This window comes from Carettochelys insculpta, chromosome 4 (assembly GCF_033958435.1).
Source record: "Carettochelys insculpta isolate YL-2023 chromosome 4, ASM3395843v1, whole genome shotgun sequence".
Taxonomy (NCBI): Eukaryota; Metazoa; Chordata; order Testudines; family Carettochelyidae; genus Carettochelys; species Carettochelys insculpta.
Genome location: NC_134140.1, coordinates 69,876,333 through 69,894,659, shown reverse-complemented (window position 1 = coordinate 69,894,659; position 18,327 = coordinate 69,876,333). Strand labels below are relative to the sequence as shown.

Here is an 18,327-nt window from a genome sequence, read left to right as displayed (position 1 = left end):
GCCACCTCCTGCCTGAGCCTGGCTACATGGGAGGCCTCCTGGGGGTGGGGCTTGGGCGGGGGTCGCGGCGGCGGGAGCGACTGGAAGGGGATGGCGTACCCCGTGGCTATGATCTCCAGCACCCATTTGTCTGTGGTGATCCTTTGCCACTGGTCGTAGAATGGTCGGAGGCGATGGTGAAAAAGTCGTTTCGGATGATCTTGTGCAATGGTGGTGATGGCGCAGCCCTGGATCTGTATGTCAAACTTGTGGCCTTTGGCCCCGCCCCAAGGACGGACGGCCCTGTTGTGAGCGTCGCCTGGGGGTTCTGTACTGCTGGTGCTGCTGATGCCGCCCTTGCTCGTAACCCCTGTGATACTGGGGGCGCTGTTGCTGGTATTGGTACCGCCTTTGCTGTGGGTAGTACCTTTTCTTTGAGTATGGAGGGGTGTAAATCCCCAGGGTCCTGAGTGTGGCTCTTGAATCTTTGCTGGAATGAAGGACCGAGTCAGTTGATTCAGCAAACAGCTTCTGCAAGTCGAAGGGAAGGTCGATTATCTTCGCCTGCAGATCTCTCGGTATGCCCGAGGTCTGGAGCCAGGACTCCCGTCGCATCACCACTGCAGTTGCTGTGGAACGTGCTGCCGTGTCCGCAACGTCCAAAGCAATCTGAACTTCCATCCTCGCAGCCGCGTAGCCCTCTTGCACTATGGCCTTGAGGACCGGCTTTTTGTCCTCTGGAAGCGAGTCCATGAGGGAAGTTAATCTGGCATAGTTGTCGAAATTATGGTTCGCCAAGTGCGCTGCATAATTTGCCATTCGCAAGGTTAAAGTGGAGGAGGAGTAGACCTTTCTGCCGAACAGCTCTAGCTTCTTGGCATCTTTGTCCGTTCCTCCTGTTTTAAATTGAGATGTTTTTAATCTTTGCTGCGAGGACTCCACCACCAAGGAGTTTGGCTGGGGGTGGCTAAACAAGAACTCCATGCCCTTCGCCGGCACGAAGTATTTCTTATCCGCTCTCTTTTGGACAGGCGGAATAGTTGCCGGGGTCTGCCATATGGTAGCGGCGGACTCCAAGATCGCTTCATCAAGCGGGATTGCTACTCTGGAGGAGGCCGGGGAGCTCAAATTTTTAAGGAGCTTATGATGTTTCTCTTGCACTTGTGCTGTCTGGATGCCTTGCGTGAAAGCTACCCTCTTAAACAGCTCCTGAAACTGTTTGAGATCGTCCTTGGGATGGACGTCCCCTAAGGCCGTGGCCTCATCCGGGGAGGAAAACGAGGAACCGCTGGGGTACATTTCTTTGGACCCTTCCGGTTCTTGATGGTGATGGTGCGCCCTCTCGCTGGAGGTTTGCGAGGGAAAATCTCGTGGGTCCACGGCCAGTCCCCCCTGGGATGCTTGAGTCTCCGTCCCCGATCGCGATTGCCCTCGGGGGTACGAGGTAATATGTGGGGATCTCTCCCTGGTAGATTGCCGATGGTGTCCATGCCCCGCGTGGTAGGGACGACCATGGCAGTATAGACACTGTTCCTGGGAAGGTGACCTTGACCATTCCCTTTGCACGTACCCTGTGTGTCTGGGAGAGGGGGATCGTCGAGACACTGGAGAGAGCGATTTTGCATAATAGTCCAGCGATTCAAATCCCAGGAAGGGCGAGGGTGGTGCCAGCCATGGGGAGGCTGATTGCAGGAAAGGAGAAGGGGGCTCCGGGTAGGCTAGGGGGGGCCCCTGCCTTCTGGTTGGAGTCTGCAACATGAGCGGAGGGCTGTGAGAAAAGAGCTCCACAGCCCTGTCTGGAGAGGGGCTGCAGTGCCTCCTCTTGTGTGCAGCCTTCCCCCTCCCTTGAGGAGGTAACTCCGCCCCCTGATGGGCGGGGGATCCCGGCCCCGTCGGCACCGTGCTAGGCACGCTCGAGGGCGGTGCCGCACGTGCGGAGTCCTTCTGCGCCTGCAGGCTACGTGCCTGCGCGCTCTGCACCGCCGGTTCCCCGGGGGTCGGTGCCGCTGCCTGCGGTGCCGCCGGTACCGGCGCTTGCTTAGCCGCCGCCCTGCCTGCGGTGCGGGGCGGCTGGCTGATCATCGGAGGCTGAGCCGCTTCCACGTGGCTCTCCGTGCCGCCGCCGATCAGCTGTTGCTGCGGCTGGGGGCTGCTCGCTCCTCCCGTCCCGCTCACTGTTGCTGCCGGCAGGGATCGGGTTGGAGAAACTTTCCTCCGTTTTTGCGCTGATGGAGTGAGGGAGGCAGCTTTCCTTCTAAGGGCCCCGGAGGGTCCCTCCTGCTGCGGCCGCTCCAGCACGTCTGGCTGGAGGGCCTTGTCAAGAAGCAGCAGTTTAATTCTCATCTCCCTGTCTCTCCGTGCTCTGGTCGTTAACTTTGCACAGAAGGCGCATTTTTGTGCCACATGAGACTCCCCCAGGCACCTTATGCATAGATTGTGCCCATCGGACACTGGCATCGCCTCTCGGCAGGACTCACATTTTTTAAAGCCTGAGGAGGACATTGTTGGTGAGTCTTTGAGTTTGTTTGTGGGTACTTAGCACTTCTTTGTGCTGTTTCCCCGTCCGATGGCCTGCCTCCGCAGGAGGGCTGATGGCCCTAGCTCCTGGCCTCCGGCGCTTGTTACTGGGACTGGCTTGAGCTGTCCCTCCGTAGCTTGTATGTTGTTTGTTTTTTTTTTTTACAAAATAACAACCGGTTACTTATGGTATCCTAAAGAACTGAAAAACTTTAAAGAGAAAACAAATAAAGTCATTGAATACGCTATGTGGCTTTAGCCTAGTCGGATTCCGTCTGCAGCCGACGGCGGTTGAGAGGAACTTGCGGGGACCGGATCGCGCACATGGCCAGGAGCGCGCCAGGGAGCGGCGCGCGCCGGCGCATGCGCGGTCCGGCAGAAACTGCTTGGAAGATCCGATCTGCGGCGCCGGCCAAGCCGTCACCTATGGTGGAGCACCCACGGGGACACTCGAAGAAGAACCTATATTTGGACATTGGCTGCCCCTTTGATCTCTCTGAAGTAGAGATGAAGAATTGTAATCCTCTGAAAGTCTTTTTCCTTTGCAGGTAGAAGGTGAGTGCTCTACAGATACTGAGGGTATGAAGAACTGTCTGCCTGACGTATAAACAATGAGAAGTCCTGTGGCATCTTATAGACTCCTAGATATTTTGGAGTATAAGCTTTTGTGGGCAAAAACCCACTTCGTCAAATGCATGTAGTGGAGATTCCAGAGGCAGGTCAAATTATACAGGATCATGAAAAAGAGGGAATCCCAATCAAGAGGAAGGCCAGAGCTGATGAGGTCAATTCAGTCAGGCAGGGTGTGGCCCACTTCCAGCAGTTAATGTGGAGATGTGAACACCTATGCCTCTTCTACACAAGCCACCTTCTCCAAAAGTGGCATGCTAATGAATGGCCTGAAATATGCAAATGAGGCACAGATGTAAATTCCCCATGCCTTATTAGCATAAGGTCACATGATTTGGAGTCTGAAAGATGCTCTTCTGGGGGATGTGGGCTGTGGTTAGGGTCACTGGTGTAGATATGCGTGCAGAGTTGGCACTGAGGTTTATTCAGTTATTGGTTCCTGAGTTAGAGTTACTGTGGTGTGGGTTAAGCTTAGAGGTGGAAGTAACAGAGGTGATGTTGTAGTTGGTGTCTGTTGTAGGCTGCCAGATCAGGGAGAGGAGATAGATGAGGCTTTCTTCAGGCAGCTTAGTGAAGCTTCCAAATCACAGGCCCTGGCTCTCATGGGAGACTTTAATCACCCAGACATTTGTTGGGAGACCAATACATCAGCACACAGACAATCCAGGAAGTTTTTGGAGAATGTTGGGGATAACTTCTTGGTACAAGTGCTGAAGGAACCGACCAGGGGCCATGCGCAACTTGACCTGTTGCTCACAAACAGGGAAGAACTAGTAGAAGTGGGAGGGAACCTGGGCTGCAGCGACCATGAGATCGTAGGTTTCAGGATCCGGACGAAAGGAAGAAGGGTGAGCAGTAACATACAGACCCTTGATTTCAGAAGAGCAGACTGACTCCCTAAGAGACTGGATGAGTAGGATCCCTTGGGAAACAAAGATGAAGGGGAAAAGAGTTGAAGAGAACTGGAAGTATTTTAAAGAAGTCTTACTGACGGCACGGGAACAAACAATCCCGCTGAGTAGTAAGAAATGCAAACATGGTAGGCAACCAGCTTGGCTTAACAGGGAAATCCTTAGTCAGCTTAAATTAAAAAAGGATGCATACAAGAAATGGAAACATGGACAGTTGACTAAGGAGGAGTATAAACATATGGCTGGAGAATGCCGGGTAGTAATCAGGAAAGCGAAAGCACAAATGGAACTGCAGCTGGCAAGGGATGTGAAGAGTAACAAGAAGGGTTGCTCTATAGGCATGTGAACAATAAACAGGTTATCAGAGAAGGTGTGGGGCCATTACTGGATGAGGGAGGTAACCTAGTGACAGATGATGCAGGAAAAGCTGAAGTACTCAATGCTTTTTTTGCCTCAGTCTTCATGGACAAAGTCAACGTCCACATGACGGTCCTCGATGATGCATTATGGGAAGGTGGAGGGAAGCCATCTGTGGGAAGCAACAAGTTCTGAGCTATCTAGAAAAATTAGATGTGCACAAGTGCATGGGTCTGGATTTAATGCACCCCAGGGTACTGAGGGAATTGGCAGAGGTCATTGCTGAACCTTTGGCCATTATCCTTGAAGACTCTTGGAGATCGGGGGAGATACCAGATGACTGGAAGAAGGCAAACATAGTGTCCATCTCTAAAAAAGGAAAGAAGGAAAATCCAGGGAACTATAGACCCGTGAGCCTTACCTCAATCCCTGGGAAAATAATGGAGGGAATCCTCAAGGAATCCATTTTGAAGCACTTGGAAGAGGGGAAAGTGATCAAAGTAGCCAACATGGATTCACCAGGGGCAAGTCCTGCCTGACCAATCTGATTAGCTTCTATGATGAGGTAACAAGCTCTGTGGACATGGGGAAGTCAGTGGATGTGATGTACCTTGACTTAGCAAGGCTTTTGATATGGTCTCCCACAACATTCTTGTCCATAAGTTAAGGAAATATGGATTGGATCCTTGGACTATAAGATGGATAGAAAGCTGGCTTGATGGTTGGGCCCAACGGGTAGCAGCCAATGGCTCAATATCTGGATGGCGGTCTGTTTCAAGCGGAGTGCTGCAAGGCTCGGTTCTGGGGCTGGTGTTATTCAACATCTTTATTAATTACCTGGATGAGGGACTGGGTTGCACCCTCAGCAAGTTTGCGGATGACACAAAACTAGGGGGGAGAGGTAGATTTTTTGGAGGGTAGAGAGAGAATCCAGAGTGACCTGGATAAATTGGGGGACTGGGCCAAAAGAAATCTGATGCGGATCAATAAGGCAAAGTGTAGAGTCCTGCACCTGAGGCAGAAGAATCCCAAACATTGTTACAGGCTGGGGACCGACTGGCTCAGCAGCAGTGTGATGGAAAGGGACCTAGGGGTTATGGTGGATGAAAGGCTGGATATGAGTAAACAGTGTGCCCTTTTAGCCAAGAAAGCTAACGGCATACTGGGGTGCATTAGGAGGAGCATTTTGAGCAGATCTAGAGAAGTAGTTGTTCCTCTTTATTCGGCACTGGTGAGGCCACATCTGGAATATTGTGTCCAGTTTTGGGCTCCCCAGTATAAAAAGGATGTGGATTTGCTGGAGCAGGTTCAGCGAAGGGCAACAAAAACGATTAAGGGTCTGGAGCACAAGACCTATGAGGATAGGCTGAGGGATTTGGGCTTGTTTAGTTTAGAGAAGAGAAGACTTAGAGGTGATTTAATAGCAGCCTTCAACTTCCTGAAGGGGAGCTCTAAAAAGGAGGGTGAGAAACTGTTCTCAGTGGTGTCAGATGGCAGAACAAGGAGTAATGATCAGAAGTTGAAGAGGGAAAGGTGTAGGTTAGATATTAGGAAAAACTTCTTCACCAGGTGGGTGGTGAAGCACTGGAATGCGTTGCCTAGAGTGGTGGTGGATTCTCCATCCCTTGAGGTTTTTAAGTCCTGGCCGGACAAGGTCCTGGCTGGGATGACTTAGTAGGGGTTGATCCTGCTTGAAGCAGGGGGCTGGACTACATGACCTCCTGAGGTCCCTTCCAGCCCTATGATTCTGTGCGATTCTGTGTGTGTATAGTTGCTGGTGAAAATTTGTTTAAGGTTGGCAGGCTGTCCCTAGGCGAGGACTAAGCCGCCTCCTAAGGTCTGTGAGAGTGAAAGATCATTGTCCAGGATGGGCTGTAGATCACTGATAAGCACCAGAGAGGTTTTAGCTAGGGGCTACATATGATGGCCGGTGGTGTCCTGTTATTTCCTTGTTGGGCCTGTCTCGTAGCAAGTGGCTTCTAGGTACATCTCTGGCTTTGTCAATCTGTTTCTTCACTTCTTTAGGTGGCTACTGTAGTTTTAGGAAAGTCTATAAAGGTCTTGTAGATGTTAATCTCTGTCTGAGGGATTGGAGCAAATGTGTTTGCACCTTAATACTTGGCTGTATACAGTGGATCGTGTGGTGGGCCCTGGATGGAAGTTGAAGGCACGTAGGTAGCAGTCTGTGGGTTTCCGGTATAGGGTGGTGTTTATGTGACCATCACTTATTTGCACTGTAGCGTCCAGGAAGTGGATCTCTTGTGGGGACTGGTCCAGGCTGCGGTTGATGGTGGGGTGGAACCTGTTGAAATCACGGTGGAACTTTTCAAGTGCCTCCTTCCTATGACTCCAGATGATGCTGATGTCATTAATGTAGCGTAAGTAGAGGAGGGGCACTAGGAGATGAGACTTGGGATCTGTGTGCATTTTCAAACAGAACACAGGTAAGTAGATTTGTTGGCTGAGGTTGAAAGCAGAGATTACCTTTTGTAAGAATCTGGGATGTCACCTGAGGATAACTTTGTCTTTTTGGAAAATCATAAATGGTGGCTCTGTCCTGTGAGTGTCTAGTTCCCTTACGTTCCTGGCTAACATAGATGTAAGGAAGGACACCTTCACTGGTAGGTAGAATAGTGAGCGTATGGCCAGCAGTTTGCATGGTTTTTGTGAGAGTGTACCTAGTACCATGTTTAGGTCCTACATGGGCATGGATTGCCGTATAGGTGGGTAAGGATTATTTAACCCACTGATAAATTTCTTCATGGTAGAGTGAGTGAACACTGACTGTCCCTATATTACGTCATGCTTGGCAGAAACTGCTGCGAAGCCTACCCTTATCGATGCATTCATGAAGCCTTGGTGCTTAAGGTGCACTGTGTAATCAAGAAAGGCAGGTAATTGTGCCCAGAGGGTGCTATTGCATGATATGTACACCATGCCTGAAATCTGCGCCATTTTTGGTCATACGTGTTGCTGGTGTTTGGCCTGATTGATTGTACTTCTCTTGAACACTGCAATTCCAGAACTGTTAACCCTGAAGGAGCTACGCTTGCAGTGCAGGAGCTCGATGTGTGGGTGAAGTGTCCTGCTCCAGTCCTGAGCCAAGAGATGAGGAGTCTGTGGAAGATGTAGGGACAGACCTAAGGACATCTGTTTGAGATATGGATACCACGCTTGTCTGGACCATGCAAGAGAGTTATTATGATGACTTGAGCTTTGTCTTGCCTCATATTCATGCTACTCTCTGGGTGATGGGCATCAGGGGAAAGGCATACAGTAGTGGAGCGTCCCATATGATTGCGAATGTGTCACCCAGGGAGTTCTCGATTGAGCCTGCTTGAGTGTGCTGTCTGGGGCATTTTGTGTTGTCCATAGCAAACAGATTTATAGCCTGGAATCCCTGAGTTTGAAATATGATATTTGCTATCTGTGGGTCTAATTCCCATTTGTGGCTGTGGTGGAAAAGCCTGCTGAATTCAATCAGCAATTGTGTTCTTTGCCTGGGAGGTAGGTAGTACAGTTGTGTATGTTGTTTGCTATGCACCAGTCCAGATACTTCTGTGCATAATTGATATGAAGGTGTTCCACCCTGGAGATTTATATAATGCATGGCAGTCATATTCTCTATAAATATTTTGACTGATTTGTTGCTGATCAGTGTGAGCAAGTTTTCATACATCCTCCTCACCACCTGCAGTTCTAGGACACTGATGTATAGGGTTGATTCACCTAAAGACCAGTGTCTCTGCATTTTATGTTGCCCTGTGTGGGCTCCCCAGCCCTTTAGTGATGCATGTGTTGTAATTGTTGAAGTCAGCACTTGCACTATAAAAGGAATATTGTAGCTCAACTAGATTTGTGACCTTGGTTTTAAACGATTTGAGGTTCATATACCTTCCTTGAGCACCCAGTATCATGTCAACACAGCATCCATGGTGATCCACCAACATTTGCACGAAAAGTATCCTTTTCTCCTTCTGTACTTAGATACAAGAGGATGGGTAGGAGGACAGGGAATTAATCTATTATTTCCTGTACATTGCCCAGAATTACAACCTTGTGCAGCACAACACACTTAAATGACCTTGCACATCTAGGTGACAACATATTTTCCTACACCAAACTGGTTTCTCAATGACTAACAGCAGTCCAAGGTTACAAGCTTCCAAAGATTGACAGTCATCTATTCTTCCACTGTCAGAACAACTCTCATTTTGGTGCATCTGCACTGCAGGGCTGGGGTAAACTTGATATACAGCTCCAAGAATCTAACTTCCATATCCAAAAGATCTGAAACCACTACTCCTCGCCCTCAGTTTGCACCCTGATTTGATGGTACCATTCATTCAGTGTTCATTTTACAGAGGCCTAACCAATGCTCTACCATATGCAGCTGGGAAGTAACATATATAACAGTTTGCCAGTTTCACTGTCTGTATCATACATTCCCTCTTTAGTTATCTCAATATCCCTGTCACACATCCAGCTGCTGTGGCAGTAGTTGTGATTTCATAAATATAAAAGAGCTCCAATGATTTGTTCAGCTCCTAAGAGTGACATAGCTGAGAGACTGAAAATCCAGTGTGGAAAAAGAAGATTAGGGGATGGACGAGCTGCAATTTGATCCTTAACTTCCACAATCTCCTGAGAGAAAACTCCCAAAACATAGGGCACTAGGTAGTGTTGAGGGGAACACTACGATACCTGTCCACAATACCACAACCAGCTGAGACAACCTAGCACTGTGAGGACAGATTGCACCAGTTAAGACAGTGAAAATATGAATGATCTCTTTTGAAATGTGTCTAAAGAGGAATTGGCAGAACTTTTCCCAGTAAAAGCTTTCCAATGTAGACAAGCTCTAGAAAAGAAAGCTTTAATTAAAACTATATTTTAACATTACTGTATACTTGCCTTTGGGTTGTTTGCATCAAACAGTCCAGTAGAGAGACCAATCAATAATGAACTTTTGCCTTTACTTTTTACTGGTGATACAGAACGTGAACGTGGTGGAAAAGGCTCTTCCAGTGAAGACTGAGCTGACAGAACTGGTGAAGCTATTGATACGGCATGTGGCTGTGCCACCTTCTGGAAAAAGGGTTCAGGTCCTCTAGAGTCACTGAGACATGCACCTGGGGTAGTAAGACAAACAATGTTACAAACCTCTTGTAGACAAAAACTCCAATGCTTCAAGCAAATAGCAAAAAAAGGTTGAATTAGGGTAGTCCAATCATATCACAAAAATAATCTATATATGTAGAGATTAGCCTCTATGGCTCACTTGCTTTAATAACTGTTTTAATATAAAAAAGGTCAAAATATTTTGGTAAGAAATTCAATTGACACTTCTCCCCTCCTTTATTTATCAAGCCTTTTGAAAATATAGTTGCAAAATTAGTAAGTTGTAGTATTAATATTTAGCTTTTTAAACTTACATTTAAGTTATAAACTACTCCTTTGTGTTTGTCCAATGTACACTTGGTCTACGGATTCTGCCATACTTTTAGTTGGTTTCACACTGCTTAACTCTATCTTACAAAACTAGGGTAATTAATTTTCGTTAGTGTAAAGGTTCATTTGTGCACGGTATAAGGTTTATAATTTATTATAGAGAAGCTTCCATAAGGAGTTACTTAAAGAAAGTTTTGACCAACCAAATTTAATTTCTAAGTTACTTTATAAAATCTTACACATTTTATTTAAAAACTAACAGCACTGAAAGTTAAAAATATATTAGTTTGATGAAATTTGGAAGGGTAATTGACTGACTTTCTCACAAATCTTCATATGAAATCATGTAGTACTGTACATGATCTGAAATATTCAGTTTATATTAGGGTTACTGAATCATCCCTGTAACATGTGGACTGTGGAAACACATTTGGTGAATAACTTGAAGCATGGTCCACTCATTCTGACAGTTTTATTTCATCTTTGTCCTGTTCTAGTCCTGCATACAATATATTGCAAGGCAAATACTCATTATGGGTAATGTGGAACTGACTATTAAAAATACAGTGTTTTGTTTGTGCACGTACACCATATAAACTGGAGCCCTATATTTCTTAGGAACAAATTTTCCTTAAAACTTCCTCTATCCTGGACCCACGAGGTTTTTTTTTTTATTACTATTATTTGTTGTGTTGTCATTTAAATGCACCTGTGCTTCCAAAAAGAAAAGCCACTTCCCTGAGGAACAAACTAGATGAAGAAATATAAGTAAAATATTTCCAAACCTATGTTAACATATCCATTAAGAAAACCTGATGACTTTTGGGTTTATTTTTGTCCTTTAAAAAAACGAAACAAACAAAAACAAACGACAGACCTCCATTCTCTCAAAGACTTCACCAGTTTCTGCTGAAACAGCCTAGGACAGAGTAATCCCCCTTCAGAAGAATGCCAAAGCACAGTGGAAGAAAATACATATCTACCAACTTATAACAAATTCAGATCCAGGCAGCCATGCCCCACAAACAGATGGCATTAGCCAGGTCCAGGGTGACATAAGCACCCAAATGACATAATGGACAGCCTCTGATAATGTGATTTGTGAAACCTTATCTGCAAATTCAACCAGTTCTCCCCGATGAATGCGCCAGAGAAAGAAAGTGATACAAGCGTAGAGTGCCCAAAACTCCCCTGTAGCGCAGCTTACTCTGCTGTCAGGATGCAGAAATATACAACTCCACTTCAAATCAGCATGGATGAACTGAATGCACAAAGTCAAACCCCATTTGATGCAGGCACTTGCCAAAATAATAATACTAATGCAACTTGGCTCTCAGGGAAGACAAATTAACCCTGTAAATCTTAAAAGGCCCAATTCTGGATTCTTAATCCTTGCTTATGCTAAACTCTCACTGAAGTTAATGGAAGCGAATGCCTAAATTTGTGGCATTTTTTTTTTTATCGAGTATATCAGAAGTGGGCCAACGGCTATAAAAAAAGCACTATATCACTGCAGACCTCTGGATTATATAAACACCCTTACATGTTCTTTAGCCAAGGGATAGGTTTGCTCGGATGAACCAGATGCCAGAGTTTCCATCAAAAATTTTCAAAATAAAAACAGCAGCTTCAGATAAAGGTCTTAAAGTGGTTAATCTTCCCTGTGCAAAAGTTGTATTTGCGTATATGAAAATAATAATAGGTCAATGAACAGCAGATATGAAAATCTGCTTTAATGCTACGGGTATAGCTGATAACATTCCTCTTTCACCAACTATGTATTTTTCCTCTTTGTTTGGATTTAGTCTTCACGTTTCATGATATTGAACCACCCTAATTGTCTATACAGCCTTACTGTTCCAATTTCTTTCAGTCACTTGGCAGCTCATGTCATTTGTCCTGTTCATTAGCTATATTCCAATTTAGGTGTCACCAGCAAATAAGATTTACAGCAACAAAAAGAGATCAGCAACAAATCCCAAGGAGAAAGATGCTTGAAGATTTCAAACTAGTTGAACAAAGGCACTGCAGACCCCAAGCGTGTCTTAAGCAGCATTACAGCAACAGTGCTGTCATTCTCACAGACTGACAGCCACTTCAACATGAACACCAGAGTGTCTCCATAGATCACCAGTGAGCTCTTGTACAAGAAATTTTTCTAGTAGCTACAGGGAAGGAAGGTTATAATCAGCTAGTAATATTTGAAATTATTAATACTAATCCACACTAGAGATAAATATTGGTTTATAACTTCATATCAACAGAGCTTTTTACTAATTTCTAAATGTACAGTGATCAAATCATGTCAAGCATTTTCTCAGAAGAAAAAAAACTGCAGCTATTTTGGGAATGAAAATTTCACTGATTAAGAAATCCAAACCTTGGACTTTCTAATCTGTCACCAGAATCCCTTCACAAAACTTTCTACAACTTACAAAATGGAATTGTGGCATTGAGATAGAACAGATTTGTCTTCTGGATTTGAAAGATAATACCTATGCATAACTAATGCTACAAATTAAAAACAATAAATTTTAATGACTGACCTACAGAAGCTTCATTGTGTGGCTGTTCACTATGTGGCACTAACTGTTGTAAAGCTGCTTCATCACCATCATCATCTTTCTGATGGGCAGTATCTTCCTGTGGCCTGCAATTTAAAATCAGTATTATGACAATCTACAGAAAGTCAGCCAGCCACCCAGGCTATGCCTGCACAGGCATACAAGCCCCACAGTTGAGCTAGATCAGCTAATTTGGGCTCAGGCTCTGGAAACTTTCACCCTTGCAGGCTCAAGAGCTCAGCCTTGATCCTTGCAGAAAGCTGAATTGCTACACAGCAATTTTGAGAGTCAAGAGCCAGAATCAGTTGATGTGGGCCAGCAGTTTTTTTTTTTTGTTTGTTTTTAAATCCCTATATAGATACAGCAGGCCCCCAACTTACACAGGAGTTGCGTTCTTGCAACCCCCATGTAAGACAAATTTCCCACACAATGTGGGGGAGCGAGGAAACTGACCAGGGCACCAAAACCTAGATATTTTGTGAATGGCTCTTTGAACAGTGTCCTCCCCTCATAAAAAATGAAAATTACTTACCCATTCTCCATTATTGCTTCCCTTTCTTTAACCCACACATCATAAACAGTGAGGGGAAGTTGGTCAGATTTGTACTTTTTATTTTCTTCAGTTTCTTCTAATGTTTCTTCTTCCAAATTATCTAGCTCTAAATCAAGTAAACAAAAGCAAGATCACAATTAGAGTTCAACACAGATGCTCAAAAAAAATCAAACATGTTTCTTGTCTTAAAAAGTAACTTTTACAATCTTGGAGGTTCAGTGACTTTCTGGACATTTAAAGAAGGTACTTTTGTAGCCTCAAAAGGGTACTGCTTTCCAGTAAGTGCCCAGAGCTCAAAAGTGCCAGACTACCAAAGCCACAACTGGTAAAATGGAGAGAACAAGGAAAACTCACTATTTCCTTAATTCTATCCACAGTATCTCAGTTTAACAATGCCTACAAAGTTTTTGGTATTTAATGTACTAGAACTGTAACATGGCTTACTAATAGTGTACAAAGTTCTGGTAAATCTGTATTTTAAAAAGTAAATTTGTTTTTTTTAAATTCCTTACTAATTATGTCAATGTTACATTATTTAAAATTAGTAATGAAAAGAAAAAAACAGACCATACCATCTTGCACAACAGGCCTGGATAACGCTTGAATGGCATGAAGTGTTTGAGACTCCTCTGTTACTGTCCTTTCAGAATCTCTGATACCAACAACAGGAGCTGACAATTTCTTTCCATTGTAAGAAGCAATTTTTACTTCACTGCTCTGTTTTACTGTTAATGGCTGAGAAGCTTCTTCAGGAACTTCTATAGATAAACACAAATTTATTGTGCTATTTTAAAGAGAGAGAGTATTATCTGTTCTGGTTATAAAAAATATAAACTGTAGAGTTGATAAGCCTTTTAAAATATAAGAAATTAGCCACACAAGGCTGAGTCTATACTACAAGATAAATTCGAATTTCTTAATATTAATTTTGTAAGTCTGGAATTTATAAATTCCATTTTGAATATCCTCACCTCCCCATTTGCTCCTCACAAATTCAACTTATTGCTGCCACACTCTATTGGCAAACAGTGGCTGCTGCAGTAATGCATTGTGGGAACCTGTCTCACAGTTCCCTCATCCCTGTAGCATTCTGGGTATGCTTGCTGGTCTTTGACCTCATCTTACCAGATTGCATCTTCCTCATTCCCCTCCTGTGGTAAGCTAACATCCATGTTTCCTATTGGAAGGAAGGAAAAAGAGGGCATCCACAGAGATGACAAAAACTCTACAGAAATCTCTCTCTTCTGTAGCTGAATTCTCAACTGCCCATCCACTGACTGTTTCCCGTCCTGTAACTGCATGCAAGCCACGAAAACAACACAGGGACCCTGAAAAGCTTGGAGAGAGAGAAGATAAGGAAGTTTTTGGAAAAAAAAGAGAGCAGCTGAAGGGAGGGTCTTTGGCTTTCCAGTACAATATAAGGCTTCTGTACACAGGCCGTGTCTCAACTGGCCATCCACTGAGTGTCCCTGACCTCATGATTGCATGTGAGTCCTGAAAATAACACAGGGATCCTGACTGTATTCTCACAATTAGAAGAAAGATAATAGAAAAGTTTAGGAAAACAAGATTCTTGTCTTCCCTCTTCATTACACAGAAATTGCCAACACCGGGGATCGCAGTGAAATATCATACATAGAGCTTATAACGGAAACAGGAATCTCAACTTGCCCTCCCCACTGTGTTGGGGGGGGTGGCGGTCAAAGCAGGAAGATAGAAAATGTTAGGAAAAAGATTTTATAACAGAAATATCAAACCGGCAGGTGTTTGCAATGGACTGCAAGCCGCTGAAAATGTCTTTGGTGGCGGGGGGTGCTGTGGTCTGCAGCTGCAGAGGTGGATGAAACATTAAGTAGTGGAAGAAGTCCCCCTGACTATCTTAGCCGCTGAGGGAGATTTCCCTCTGGTGATTGGAAGTCTCTGAAATTCCTTCCTGCTCTCAGAGCTCTAACCCTGTGCAAGCTGGGACATGGTCAGCACCGAATGGCAGGCACATCCTTCTACTGAGTCGGGGCTACCCACGTGATGTGGATGAGCACAGGAAAGAACCCAACTGCGTGGTGCCTGTGGGGGAGGAAAGGAGTTCACGCACAAATGTAAACAACTGAGAAGAAGAAGTTTCTCGTCATCTTATGCAAGCACAAGCCCCACAACAATTTTGTTGCTATGTGGTGCAGTAGGGCAGCAGCTGGCACCAGGCAGAGTAAAAAAATGTAGAGAAAGAACCAAACTCCCTGCAGTGGATATTTATAATGGGTAGATGCACTCACAGCACTAATGGCAAAGAAAAAAAAGACATTTCTCAGGCTCTCAAACAAACCTGAGCCCACAGCCATAGGCTTGCTGCTCCAGCTTTGAAATTCACAGTCTTCCTGTTACCTAATTCTGGCGCACATGGAGAGCAGCAGCCAGAGCGGAGCAGAAGGTCAGTGTGTGGGTTACATTCGAGACACCTCTGGAGGCTAATAAATTCGGTTTTAAGACATGGTGGTTCCACACTAGCCTTTAATCAAACTTTTGAATTCAAGCTTGACGCTATTCCCTTCAGGTAACAGCAATACTGTAATCTCAATATCAGTGCTTACTAAATTGAGCTAATGGTATTTAAAGTGAAGACAGTCATGTGGTAGTATCGAGCTAACTGGCTTAAATTCGAATTTATCTCATAATATAGATGCAGCCTAAGAGTAAGAAAAAGACCCTGGTTACAAACTTTCCTAAAAATCATAAAGAGGAAAGGTGAACCTAATATATTTTAAAAATTGTAACTGTTTATTTCTATCTGTAGAGAAATCAGAATAAATGTATTTGCTCATAAGTGGAATAACTGTCTTGCATCTCAAGTTTGTATACCATTTTGCAGCATTACAAGTTTTACCAAAGGCATCTTTTCACCTACTTTAAGAAACTAAGAGTATAAAGTCTGGGAACATACATGAATTCACATGTTCCTAAAAAAATAAAGAGATCATAAAAGACACAAAACTAACACGATTACAAATGAATTATGTAAAATGAGACTATGATTTACATGTGTTGTTATTAAGGCAAATGAACTTTTCGTACTTGATTAAGCAGGAGTAACTACTGGTATTTAATGATATACTCACCATAACTGAGAAAGACAAGTAACTGTCAAATCCTAATTCTTAAGATTTAGTAAATTTTTACTACCTTAGTACATCAATTTATCATTCCAAAAAGTTAGAAGCACTCTGATAGTTTTAGAGCATGGGGAACCCTGAAGAGTTGAAAAATCCCAGTGCAAGTATGATGTAGCTTGCTCTTCTGGACAGCATGGTCTGCTGTCTCAGTTGAGAACCACAAGAAAATAAACCAACATTCCATGTTGAAGCATGAGAGGAAAATTAAAATAAAAAGCCAAAGAAAACAAGGGCAAGATATTAATCCTATAAGAGAGAGAGCTACTTTGGAAGTACAATAATTGAAAGGGAGGAGCTCGCTACATACATCCAGGGCTTTTTTTGAAGATATGTATATCTCATAGAGCTGGACGGGACCTCGAGAGGTCATCAAGTCCAGTCCCCTCACACAGCAGGACCGATCATCCTGCCTGAGAGATTTGTCTTTTTTAAATCTGACCTGCCCCGCACCCTCAAAAGGCCCCCTCACAGACTGAACTCATAACCCTGGGTTTACAGGGGTAATGCTCCAAACACTGAGCTATTTTGTACATAGCCAACTTCCTGTCCCCTCATCCCCTCCATCAGCGTTCTCATGGTTGGGGTTGCTAGTGAGGTTCTACACCCCAGCCAGCTTCCCTTGCCTCCCAGACAGGTCCCCAAGCCTGGAGCTGCATTTATCTAATATACAAAACACAAGTGTGTCTAGAAACTGATTTTAAAGAATGACTCTTGTTTTTTGGCCAAAATTTTCCACTTTGCCTGATTTCTAATTCAGCAGTCAGGTTATGACGTTTGAAGCAACTTCAGATTTGCTTCAATATACTTAAATTTTCCCCCTTTCACGGTCCTCTTTTAGCATCCAGTTTCTTTGTTGAGTTTAATTGTTTGTATTTGTCATCGTTGATATAGGAGAGTGGGAATGACGGAGAAGATGGAAGAGAAAGGAACAAACAGGGACAGAATGAATGTCCATTGCTGGAAAGGAGTCCTCAGCACAAACACAAGTGCTCTATATTGAGCAACTGCTATTTAAAAGAATTCTGCTGAAAAGCTGATTTACTTCTTGATAATTAAGATCCTACCTGAAAAGTAACTTGCAGTCAGTTAACTGTAACCGTAACAAGCAGTCCTATAGTACCTTGAAAACTAACAAATGTATTTATTAGGTAATGATCTTTCTGAGGAAGTGGACCTCAACCATGAAAGCTCATTACCTAATAAATTGTCTTTAAGGTATTACAGGACTGCTTGTTACCTGTAAGAATAAGTTCTTAGAGATATGTATTCCTTATCTGTATTCCACTGAGGGCTATGCATACATTACTATGGACGCAGTCAGAGAATTTGAAATTGGGTTTTGTTCATCCTCATTTATTAGGATGACTGAGATGGCAATGAATCATCGGTACCATTTAGAACCACTGGACCTCACTGGTTATGGGTCTTTTTCTTCTACCTATGGGAGTTTGAATGAGCTCCATCATAGGGGCCAAGTTCGTGGAGGGAGCATCCATCTTCTTTGATTTGGAGGAAGACTTAGACCCAGATTTAGGATAATGCTTACCTCCCAGCCAAATCTTGTCCTGAAATCTGTGGAAGTGGTTTCACAGGCAGTGGTGTCGGCAACAGTTCCCTAACCTGAGCCTGAATGTGGTTTCATGGCAAGGTCCACAAGATGCTTCTGGAAGCAAATTACTTAGCCCTCTCAGGCACAGCTGGGGAAATTACTAGCAAATACTGCATCTGGACATAAATATGATCTCCCAAGCAACAGAAACAGTGTTGGTAGTTGTCACTAATCTAGATTGATTATGGACAGTAAGCACAGAGTTTGAAGCTCGGAGTTCTAGGCCTAGTGAGGTTCTTGTAAATAGGTATGTGAGGGAGGCACAGGGGAAAACCCCCAAAAATATCTGAAACGCATCACTAAAGCTATTGACTTAAAATTAAGAAGGAAACTGGTGAAACTGATTTTAAAAACCTCAAACAATTTACAACCATCTTTTAGAAGCACCTGAGACAAGGCCACTGAAACTTTCAGCCCAGACCATGGCATGCACTGTGGAGAAAGAACCGTATACATGGCCAATCTGCCCCACTCTTTATCCCAGAAGACAGAAGCACAAGATGAGCCAGGCTATATAGCCAAATCAGCAGACACCAGATACTATTTTCAAATTCTCCGACTCCAGGCACATGAAAACCCTCAGTGAAATACA

General features: G+C 44.1%; 1 protein-coding gene across 6 annotated transcripts in view; it reads right to left on the bottom strand.

Moving 5' to 3' along the window:
• NEK1 (NIMA related kinase 1) overlaps nt 1-18,327 on the bottom strand; it is a 141,325-nt gene that overhangs the window by 43,396 nt on the left and 79,602 nt on the right. For all 6 annotated transcript variants that reach the window (XM_074993039.1, XM_074993044.1, XM_074993041.1 and 3 more), the window contains 4 exons: nt 13,535-13,720; nt 12,942-13,068; nt 12,392-12,495; nt 9,309-9,526 (listed from right to left, as the gene is read on the bottom strand). In XM_074993039.1, coding sequence (XP_074849140.1) covers nt 9,309-9,526; nt 12,392-12,495; nt 12,942-13,068; nt 13,535-13,720 — 635 coding nt within the window. The remainder of the gene's footprint in view (nt 1-9,308; nt 9,527-12,391; nt 12,496-12,941; nt 13,069-13,534; nt 13,721-18,327) is intronic.